The sequence below is a fragment of the Centruroides sculpturatus genome, unplaced genomic scaffold (assembly GCF_000671375.1).
Source record: "Centruroides sculpturatus isolate CEXI.00-Female unplaced genomic scaffold, Cexi_2.0 scaffold1567, whole genome shotgun sequence".
In the NCBI taxonomy this organism is placed as follows: domain Eukaryota; kingdom Metazoa; phylum Arthropoda; class Arachnida; order Scorpiones; family Buthidae; genus Centruroides; species Centruroides sculpturatus.
The window spans coordinates 144,551-157,283 of NW_019385751.1; the positions used below are offsets into that span (position 1 = coordinate 144,551).

The 12,733-nt window shown below is 30.2% G+C and overlaps 1 protein-coding gene across 1 annotated transcript in view; it reads right to left on the reverse strand.

Annotated features, from left to right (window-relative positions):
* The window catches only part of LOC111641782 (ubiquitin domain-containing protein UBFD1-like), a 41,357-nt gene extending 36,933 nt beyond the window's left edge, over nucleotides 1-4,424 (reverse strand). The window contains exon 1 of the mRNA XM_023387999.1: nucleotides 4,201-4,424. Within this exon, the coding sequence (XP_023243767.1) occupies nucleotides 4,201-4,231 (31 nt within the window). The 5' untranslated portion in view covers nucleotides 4,232-4,424. The remainder of the gene's footprint in view (nucleotides 1-4,200) is intronic.
* Nucleotides 4,425-12,733: the final 8,309 nt, after the last annotated feature.

Here is a 12,733-nt window from a genome sequence, read left to right on the forward strand (position 1 = left end):
ATGAGGTCTGTCTTATCAGGTAAATTACTGTACACAGTGTATTCATTAATTTTCATTTTCATGTAGTGGCTCTATGCCTTCATAAAGGACGTACTTTTCCTTTGTTTAAGGGTATTTGGGCAGTTTATTCTCTGTTATATTCTGTACAAGTAAATACTGTACAAGTACAGTACAGTATTTTCTGAGGAAATACTCGTACTTATTTTTTTTAACCCCATTCCCGATAACTCGGCATTTTCACAAACTCGGCCACCCTTCGGTCCACATTAGGTCGAGTTTTCGAGGTTCTACTGTATTAATAAAATTGCTCTATTCAATATAATATCAATTTATAGATCAATACAATAAATAAATTTTAAAAAATAACTAGTTTAATTAGTTTTAGATCCCATTTTCACTGATTCTAAAATGTGTCTCTAGTTGGATTGTAAATGATATGGTCTGTTTACCTAATAAATGAAATAACCATATCTGTTTTATTGAAATTAATCACTTTTCTGTATATAGAAAGAATATCTAAAGTAGAAAAACAATTTATTTACAACACAACAAACTGAAATAATCTCATATATATGTGACTTGCTTCCATGTCACATTCTGGTAAAATTAATTTGTTTCACGAAAATCTATATTAAAAATTGATTAACTAACAGTGTAAAAATTCACATCATAGAAAAAATTTACCTATTAAGTTTTATTTTAATACAGTTATAATCAAACACCAAATGCTGAGCTTACTATTAATTTAATTAATATTCAAATGCTTTCAGCTTATTTATAATAGGCCATCCTCAGGAAAATTACTGTTCCACAATCGAATACAAAGCTTTTCAAGCTTTTTAACCTTGTTGTTCATGTCACATTCAGTCTTATTAATATAATCCTTAATGGCTTCATTATACCTTCTTTCCATAATCACCATTTGCTTGGTCTTGTCAGCTTTTGTTAACACCAACTGATTTTTTGCTAGCCATTCTTTTGTATACTTTATATTTAACTTTTCCTTACATTCTACCTTGTGCCTTTCCTTTTTTCTGAATACCATCCTCCATCTAAAATAATCCCTTTCAACTTCATTAATTAAGACCGGCCATCCCTTTTTCCATTTCAGCCATTGTAGTTTCCCAATTGCTCTTGCCATTTGGAACATATCTGGGTCCATTCTTTAACATCGTCTCTACATGTTTTGGTACTTCAATCTGATCCCACAGAATATAAGGTGTTATACTTCTTTTCTGTTCCTTGGGAGCCTGTTTCTTTAAAATCCACCCTATTTTTTTGAAATACCTCCTTTCCAAGGTATTCATAACTCAGTCTGTTAGTCTTACTACCCTACCATTGATTTCTTTTAACCATCCCAGATTTTTTTGGCATATTGCATCTTCCAATTCAACGTACTCCTTTAAAATTCCATATTTTTAAAGTGTACAGTGTTTTGTTTCTTCTCTTTTCTAAAGTTTAAAAAAAATTTATAATGGTAGAAATGCTATAAAACACAATTTCAGTACATTTCATTATTTGATTATTGTTTCAGAACACTCTTTTATTATGTATATTTTTGGTTTTGCTTCCAAAAACTTCATTAATCCTGTCTAATAGAATTAGTATTGTTGAAAAAGAATGAAATGCCATAATAAAGGAATCACAATAGTACTGTATTTGTTTCTATGATTTAATATTTAGCCATGAGCATTCTTTTCATGATATTAATATATAATTTCAACCCGATATAAAAATTTACTACAGATTCATCAGTTAACCAATACAAATACAGAGATTTTAATAAATGAAAAACTTTCTAAATGTAAACTTTTACATATAAATCATATGTTAATACACTTCATAATCATTAATTGGGAATCTTTATAGTTAAATATTAATTTGTGTAGAAACTTGATTTTGTGAAGAATATATGTATAGTTTGGGAATGAATTGTTATCAAAGATGCAAGTGTTTACATGGCATAAGGCATTTTCTAGATGTAAAAACATGCAAAATTTGGTACATCCAGTTTGTCCCAAGACTAACAACTCCAAACAACATTAAAGCAATTTGAGGCCTTAATGAAAGTGGCTGGCAGTTAACAGTAGATACAATTTGTAAGGAAATCGGGATAAGCCACAGCAGTGCACAGTCCATCATTTGAAATGAATGAAAATTTGAAAAAAAATTGTGGCACAATGGGTTCCATGCCTCAGATCAGAGACTGCTGAATTATTACAAGGTAGAAGGGGATGCATTTTAAATTGCATTCTCAACTATGAGGAGCCATGGGTGAATCACTATATCCCAGAGTTGAAGCAGGTCAATATGGAACGGCAAAGAAATTGATAAAACAGGTTCCATGAAAGCAAAAAAACAGTTAACTGTGGGTAAGGTTCTTGCCACTGTGTTTTGGGATTACATAGGAGTTGTGTACATTAATTTATTAATTTCCTCCTTGAACAAAGGACAATTAATGCTACCTACTATTGCCAAATAATCAAGCAGTCTATCAGTCCAAAAGACATGGTGTTACCATCTACAGCATGTCACCCAAGAGAAATTAATGAAAATGTACTGAAGCTCTGTCAAACATCCCCCATACATCCTGAACATATTGCCATTTGATTACCAACTGTTTGGACCACTGAAGGAGGCATTGGGAAGAGGAGGAATTCGAAAATGATGAACTGGTGGAAAATTCTGTGCAATTGGAATTGTATGCAATTGTTGTTCCTAAAGCCATCTGTTCATCATTAGTTTTTACTAGTTCCCACTAGTTTCTATGATGCAGGAATCAAAAAATGCCAATGGAAAAGTTTTTAAATGTTAAAGGAAATTATGTAAAAAAAAAAATAAATGGATATTTTTCAAATGTACACATATTAATAAAGAGGACAAAAAAACTGGTTTACATTTGACGGACACTCCTATTTAAAATCAAAACTAACAGAATACAAACAATAGTTTTAATGTATAACATTTTAATATTTTCGGAATAATCATTCCACCATTATCTTTTATATAAATTTGTATTATAAAAATTATTCTATACTAATTAAAAAAAAAAATCTCTTAGAATAAGTATTCCAAAAATATTGAAGTGATTAATAACAAATTATTTAACTCTAATACACAACAATAACTATTTTCCTTTTATTCACACGAACAATTCACAAAGTTGTAGTTTTATAGTTCAGCAATTCTCAAAGTTACTCGATTTGCAGACCACTTAAACCGAGTCGCAGACGAAACGAACCGTGTACCACCTAAACCCCATCCACTCCTTATACTACAAATATTACCTTAGACGTGTGCCATAATATTTTGTCAATCCATTAACCTAACACAAGAGAGACGCGATACACGAAAACATTCTTTTCTCCAGCTAAAGATCAAAGATTCGCATTTGGAAAAACAACTGGAGCGACTAATCTCCAGTTACACGAGCAATAACACAAACTTTTTAAGAACGTCACACGGCATTGATTCATCGAGCGAAATCCTCGACGCAGTAATTCAAGACAGAAGCCCGTGACCACGAAACATGCTTCGAGAATGGCCGTAAATAGAATAACCGCTTTACAAAATGCACTTTTTCTCATCCATAGAATCACAATCCGGAAAAACCAATCAACCAATCAAAAAAGAACAAAAAAATCACAAAAGCATAAACAAACTAACATTTAGAGGAACGGTTCACATGACAAATTCATAATAAAAACACTCATTTTTTTTTTTTTTTAACTTGTGAAATATTTTAAAATAAAGCAATTACTATTTAAAATTGATATAAGTGTATCAAAATGCTATTTTTGAAACAAGTTTGGAGAATTTTGACCTAGACTTACTGTATATAGGTTACCTACCACATATTGACACAAGCAGACAGTCAACAGTGACGCATCAAAATTCGAAATTAGTTTATCCGAGTTAAAAATTTGACAAATACGACGAACGACGTCATTTTTTTGGCAAATAACCTAAAAAAAATCTCTTACGTATCGATACGTTACGCAAATTACCGCAAAATAAATACCGTACGTAAACACGCGCAATTGATAAAATCGTATATACGTATCGGATTATTTCGATAAAATTTTCGATTAATTTTACGCGTACGAAACTGTTTCCGCGCGAAAAATATCGTTTTCGAGTTAATTTGAACGTTTAAAAACCGGCAAATAAAAGAAACGAATATAAACTTTTAACCCTAACCTGTTTCTTTACCATTCTCGTCTGTCGCCATAGTTTCGCTTCTCTTTTCGGTATTATATCGAATTAATTATAAATATTGATTACTTAACAATTGGAGAAATAATTGAAAAAAATGCAATCTGGCTGATTAAGTCCGTCTGCGATTCGTTAACGTGTCGCAATTATTCATCACTTCAGATGTTTCGAGCGTCTTCCTTCGATGTTGATTGTTTTCTTCTTCCCTCGTGGCGCCATCTGGTCAATGTTTTATGCTTAAAACCGAAACTGAAGCCAAAAACCAATTTAAAAAAAAAAATTTTTTAATACAAAACATTTATTATNTCGGCGCATTACACGGCAAAGCAGCGGATATATAAAGGATTTTCCCATACGAATATTTGCCTACGATCATTGCAATGCTTAAGTAATTTAACATGGTTCCAAAGTGGAAGATAATCGTGTTCTAGCACCTTTTTCGCTAATTCTGTAGCTGGTCTATTATTTCTAATGTCTTCTTGATGTTTGAGGATGCGGGACCGTATCATTCTGGTGGTAGCTCCAATATAGTTAATTTCCTCCTCTGATACTGTATGTTTTAATAGAATTTTGTAAACCCCCGATTTTTCATTCAACGTGAGAATGTCTCTATCGTTGCACAATGTTCTTCGTAGTAATGGTTGAGGGGTTATAGGTAATATGAAACCATGTTTCCTGAATATGCGTGTTATTTTTAGTGCGATGGTGCCCAGGTACGATATTGGAGGGTTTATTATCTTTAGGCTTTCTTTGTTGCAGAGGAAAGATTTTGGAAATAATTTGTTTATGACCCGGTTGTAGAGATATCAATATTTGGAGTTAGAATACCCGGCATTGTGCATTACTCTTTTGATAATTTGTAATTCTTCATCAATTAATGTCTGGGAAGATGGAATGAGGAAAGTGTAATATATATATTTTATATATTACACTTTGAAAAGTATTATGGTTACAATAAAAATGGCATGGCCTTATTATACACTTTTGCCATATGTGGTACAGTGGGTGATCGGTTAACGAACAGATCGGATAATGAACAAATCGAATAATGAACACTTTCGCGAAAGATTTTTATGTTCGGACAACAAACACTGCACAGAACAAACACAAGAAGAAGCGACGTAAAATAATGAATACCAATTGGTCTTCTCTTGTCTTCGGGCAACAATTTGAAACTTTTCGGAGTGTGGGAGATGTTGACATCGATGCTCAAGCCGGTATATACCGATCGGATAGTATTCCTCCGAACTTTGAAACTATCCCTTATAATTCCAGCCTTTTATTTTTCTGACAGAAACAATTCTTTTATGTATTCACGAGACTGTCGGGCAGGCACTTGTTAAGTTTTGCATGTGTTTTTATTTTCGAAAGGTGAGAGTATAATAGCAAAGGTACAGAGAGAGTAGGCAGAAGATGTCTGATGTTGCTGGGCAGTATGGCTTGAACAGGTCTATAGTAGGCCACAGTTCAATCTTATCTAACAAAAATACTGTATAATCAAGAAGACTCAAGCAGCTAAAGGAGTAACAAAAATCACACCTGAGAAATAAAGAACATTGAAGAGTTCATAATGGAACCTGAAACGGATCTGACGACAGAAGAATGCCAATAACTCTTGAATGAAGAACACCAAGAAACTCGGTGAGATATGTTTTCTTCTGAAAAAGAGGATTAATGCCAATATTTGCTATTAAAGATCTTTTGAAAAAGTGGGAAGATGTCAGAACAACTGTCTTAGATTGGCATCCAAACCAGGTTGAGGCTTGGGGATTTCTACAATTGCAATGCTATTAATTACTTACGAAAAATCCTGAAGAAGAGAGAAAAGCAATTGACATTAGACAGATTCTTTAACCCTTTCAAATGGAAAAAACATGACTAATAAAAACACAAGACTGTGCATGTATGTATTTTTATTATTACATATAAATAAACGTAGTAAGAAAGTATAATTTTTTAATTTTTGGCGGTCTCCGGAACAAATGAATTAAATTCCCATTAAAACAGCTAAAGTGGCAAGCAGCTAAGTAAGCAAGTTAATGACAGTTCACTTTATATGAAACAAATTTTGTTATTTGCCTGCTTCATTTAGCTGCTTACCATATATAATGCTAATCTTTTCAGATTCTTGCAATTTTTCTCCAATATCATTAAAATCTAATTCCATAAAAAACTGTCTCATTCCTATTAATTTTTTCAGAGCATTTCATCTTAGTTTTCATAGAAGCATATTCTCTCTCTTCTCACATATACTATATTAATTAATTGAATTTTACATAAATTACATATTGTAACTATAAGAACAATGAATTTACATGGGAACACTGAATGGCCATCTGACAGTACTTGCACAGTAGACTGGATTACTATGTAATGAGAAATACTTTACATAACTAATAATTTAAAACATTGTTGCAGAATAAACTGTGCAGTTGTTTTTGTGTATAATGTTATAGATAACTGAATTTCAATTTTCAAACTCAGAGGTGTCAAATGTCTGTTAATCTAGCAAGTCAACTAAGAAAAGATTGGTTAAAAGTGACTGTCATCAGAAGTATTTAAGCATTAAATTTATAAAAATAGTCTTAGTCTTAAACTCTAAATTAATATATTCAAAGTTATCAATTTATTTGCTTTGGTTTCCACCTTTACAAAGGGGGTACAAAACTTGAAACAGCATTGTTAAAATACAAACATTATTGTATTATTTATTATCTACTTACAGTTATATATAACTTAAATTAGTAAAACTATGTTAACATATTTAGTGAATAACAAAAAATTTAAAAATTTTATAGAATGTGACAAAACTTAAATTATCACCATATAAACAAGTCATATTAAAGTCAGTTGTCAAAAAAGTATCCTTTAAATGTTCAGTAAATTCACATGACATGAACAAATGATTCTTAACATTTTCAAAAAATTTATTACATGAACAACAATTGAAGAAAGCTGACATGTTAATTCTGTGACCATTTAATACAACAGTATATTTATTAAGTTGTAATTGAATTATTAAAGATTTAATCTTATAGTTTATATTAGATAAGAGAGAGTATCGAGATGTCCATGGAGAAGAAAGAAATGCTTCGAAAAAACTATACTTTTGCTCTATATAGAGAATATCTTGAGCCCAATATTTATCTTTCAGTGACTGGAAAAGTTCAGCTAAAAAAAGTCTTTTATTGGAAAAATAAGCAATATTCAAAGACATAAATTTCAGTTAAAGGAAATCTTTATTATAACATTATTATTATTATTATTGATATATTATATATATATATATATATCTTATGAGATAAAATTTAAGATACTATATTAAATACAATACTGAATTATAAGCAAAAGACAAAACTAAAAACCGATAATAAAATAAAACTTAAATAAATAAGTACTTTTACATTTGCCATATGTTAAACCTGATCATTCATTCAAATATGTATGAAATAATAAAGTAAATAATATAACATGTTAAAGTACAAAAGTGCAAATACACTAAAAAGTTTTGATAATATTTGATTTCACTTATTCCAACAAAATAACATTTAATGTTTAAACTCCATTGGTTAAAAATTATTTCTTGTCCAGGATGGATGGACACATACACACAAAACTGTAAGATGATGTAAAATAATCAATTGTAAGTTTTGTTATGAAATGATAATTATTTTCAAAAATCAATGGTAAGATTTTATGGGATTATTATGAAAAGAAATATTAATAATCACTGTGCTCCAGAAATTCTGTTACAATCGAAAAGTAAAACAGATTTTTTTTCATATTGTTACTAGTGAACAAACAAATTTATGAATGTCACACACAATATATCAAAATTTGATTTCATGCTACATTCAAAGAAAGTCTCTTATAATGCTTTTAATTAAATAATGAATTTTTTTCTTGAGATGAACCAAATCCTGAACTCATACTATATATCATTTGATCCCACAAGAAAACATCTAAACGGAACAAGATCAGGACTTATTGAGAGCCAACAGATGAATCGATTTTGTACAATTCATCCTGAAAATCTAACATTTAACATATTATATACTCAATCATTACACCTTGTGCACATTATGTATGATGTATTAAATATCATACTTCCAGAACAGTGGATCAGACAGAATGGAACCAATATTAGTTCCAAAGAAATCAACTTTACCTCTTTAGACTTGTGAGCCATGTTAAAAACATGGTATATAGTGAAATTTGAATTCCCTGTAAGAAGAAAATTCATGACAATAATTTTAGAACATTGCTATATTTCAAATTCATATTGGTATTCCATCCACACGCTTTACTCTATTTCATAAAACTTTTTGAAATCTTAAAATTTGATAGCAGTTGTATTCGATATTCGCCTGATGATGATAACTTTATGCTACTGAAAGTTCTAGCAAACACCCTTATACTCTATAAGTTGCTATTGGTAATGCCACAACACCCAAGTGTAGTTATTATATTCATGACAAACATTACACTTGACACTCTTGATCAAATGAAGCATTAAACTGAATTTCAATATTCCAAATACACATATCTACTAATGTGAAACATAATTTGTTTGTTACTGACTAATATAAAAATTTTCAGTTATTGTCTCTTACAATGTTCTCACAAAACCATACTATTCATTTTAGAAATTTGTAATTATTTCTTATGGATTAATTATGTTATTTATGAAATGATTAATCATACCATATCATAAGAGTATTTTTTTTTTTAATCAAGAATGACTTCTTCTGAAATCAATTTTCTAGTTATTTAATTACTATGTTTCAAAAAATTTTCTATAATCTATAATTTTTTTCATTACTATACAGTAAAACTTCTCTAACTGGCAGCTCCAAAGATCAGAAAAAACTTTGACTTAGAGAATAATAGAGTGAAAATACCAATTCTGAATAGATTTGTATTTTTACTTCTTATATTATATAAAAAATCTTTGATAGTTTTTTTATTTTAAACAGCCCATGTAACACTTTCCAACAAAATGTTCAATGTAACCAATAGAATCTAAAAGTTTTGTAAGTACATCTTGTTGGGATAAAGTGAGAGATCCTCTTGCTTTGGACTGGAACATTGTCTGCAAATAAGTGTTGGATAATAGATACAATTAACTGTCTGAAAATTTCACGAAAGTCCAATAATTAGAAACATTTTGGATAGAGTAAATATTAAAATTCAAGTTGGGGAAGTTGAAAGTAATAGATTGAGTACGTGTCAGGGGGCCATGAAAACCTTCAAGTTTGGAGAATATATGAATTAAGGAAATTCAAGTTGGAGATACAGTAATACCCCAAACTTACGCGATAGATGGGACCAAGCGATAACCGTGTAAGTCGAATTCACGTAAGTCGGGGTATAATTTTGCATATAAATACATACAAATAACGCAAAATAAATTGTAGCTATATGTCGAACACGTCCGAACATGTAAGCTGAACAATAGTGTGGAGGGAAATGAGTAATTAAGAGTTGCGTGGCGCTCAAACAAAAGACGAATCGACGAGATTTGAAAATCGCGTAACTCCGGATTCGCGTAAGTCGGGGTATTACTGTATTTAAATCCCTATGCTATTCCATTGAGACCTACCGAGTGCTTTGTTTTCTTTGAATTAAAGAAATATTCAAATTACAGACATTTCAGTTAGAGAAGTTTTACTGTAATTAAGGAAATATTGAACTAATAAGTTATAAAATGAAATCTTATGATTATTATTCTGGGGAAAAAAAACAAACGAATATCCTGTAATTATCTATATTTTTAAACAACCAACTTTCCTCTCTCTCTATTCAATTCTTATGATTTGCAATAGTACAGACTCTCTTAAAACAATTTTTTTTCTTTTTTGCATTTCTTTTGAATTTTTTCAAATAATTTTTTATTATCATCTTGTCCAGTGTATTAAAATTCTTAAATCAATGGTTTTTCTGAAATTTACAGGAGTTGTTTTGTGGTTTTTTTGTTGGAATATTTATATTTTGTTTAAAAGCATTCTGATAAAGTATATAAATTAGTTTTCTTCTACAGAAAATATATTTTTGTTTTCAGTTTTGTTCAATGTTCAAAGTTGTAATTTCATTAATATGACATTATTTCATATTAATTAAACAAAATTTATAAACACATATAATTAACTACTGTGATTAATGAATATATAAACAGACAGGAGAAGAGATGGAAATAACAAGAGAATGCATATCTATCATCGTGGAAATAGTTTTGGGGAATTTCTTTTCCATCTCAATCATTGCTTAGTCATGCAAGAAATGCCACAAAATACAGTCGCCGTTCACAGCCTGGCACACGTATTTGTAAAATCTAAGTGCCTCGTACAACATGGAATTCATATAAAATAGAATTATCAACAGTGTTATGGGGGGAGGGTCGACTGTACAGCTATGAGGAAGGATAATGAAGTGTTGTTTACCAATAACTGATATTATTACTGTGATTATAAGAAAATGGATAATTATATTAAAGATGATTTGATGACTGATACTTGATATGCTAAAACCTTATGGGAAAGTGAATGACTACTAATTCTTCAACAATGAACTATTGCACTATAACCATGAGATGAAATTATTGCAATTTGAGATAATAATAATCAAATTCTGGCATTCTTATAAGAAGAGATATGAACAACCAACTTCCCTCTCTAAATAAATTCATAAAATTTCTCCCAAGACATGGCCCAACTAGTTTCAAAAACCATAGAACAAAAAAAAAAAAAAAAAAGGTAATTATCTATATTTTAGAAGTATAAATAATTATTCAATGAAAAGATTAGATAAATTAAGTAACTTAATATTACCTAATAGTGGAGAAATACTTTTGACTGTTAAAAATTTTTGAAAGTTGCATAACACTAGTCGTATAATCAGTATAACATGTATTAATAAATTGGAATAACATCTAATATAGGGTGACCAGACAACCCCAATTTCTAAGGATTGTCCCTAGTTTAGTCTGTTTTTAATATTTATTGATAGAATCAATCTTTGATATACAGTAGAACCTCGAAAACTCGTCTCTCGATAACTTAGCACTCCGGATAACTGGTCCACACCTTGGCAGGGCGAAAAAATCCTTAGTTAATTAATTTTCATTATAGACAGCTTTATAAAAGTATAAAAGCTCTCATAAAGTATTTTTCTGAGGTCTGTCTTATCAGGTAAATTACTGTACACAGTGTATTCATTAATTTTCATTTTCATGTAGTGGCTCTATGCCTTCATAAAGGACGTACTTTTCCTTTGTTTAAGGGTATTTGGGCAGTTTATTCTCTGTTATATTCTGTACAAGTAAATACTGTACAAGTACAGTACAGTATTTTCTGAGGAAATACTCGTACTTATTTTTTTTAACCCCATTCCCGATAACTCGGCATTTTCACAAACTCGGCCACCCTTCGGTCCACATTAGGTCGAGTTTTCGAGGTTCTACTGTATTAATAAAATTGCTCTATTCAATATAATATCAATTTATAGATCAATACAATAAATAAATTTTAAAAAATAACTAGTTTAATTAGTTTTAGATCCCATTTTCACTGATTCTAAAATGTGTCTCTAGTTGGATTGTAAATGATATGGTCTGTTTACCTAATAAATGAAATAACCATATCTGTTTTATTGAAATTAATCACTTTTCTGTATATAGAAAGAATATCTAAAGTAGAAAAACAATTTATTTACAACACAACAAACTGAAATAATCTCATATATATGTGACTTGCTTCCATGTCACATTCTGGTAAAATTAATTTGTTTCACGAAAATCTATATTAAAAATTGATTAACTAACAGTGTAAAAATTCACATCATAGAAAAAATTTACCTATTAAGTTTTATTTTAATACAGTTATAATCAAACACCAAATGCTGAGCTTACTATTAATTTAATTAATATTCAAATGCTTTCAGCTTATTTATAATAGGCCATCCTCAGGAAAATTACTGTTCCACAATCGAATACAAAGCTTTTCAAGCTTTTTAACCTTGTTGTTCATGTCACATTCAGTCTTATTAATATAATCCTTAATGGCTTCATTATACCTTCTTTCCATAATCACCATTTGCTTGGTCTTGTCAGCTTTTGTTAACACCAACTGATTTTTTGCTAGCCATTCTTTTGTATACTTTATATTTAACTTTTCCTTACATTCTACCTTGTGCCTTTCCTTTTTTCTGAATACCATCCTCCATCTAAAATAATCCCTTTCAACTTCATTAATTAAGACCGGCCATCCCTTTTTCCATTTCAGCCATTGTAGTTTCCCAATTGCTCTTGCCATTTGGAACATATCTGGGTCCATTCTTTAACATCGTCTCTACATGTTTTGGTACTTCAATCTGATCCCACAGAATATAAGGTGTTATACTTCTTTTCTGTTCCTTGGGAGCCTGTTTCTTTAAAATCCACCCTATTTTTTTGAAATACCTCCTTTCCAAGGTATTCATAACTCAGTCTGTTAGTCTTACTACCCTACCATTGATTTCTTTT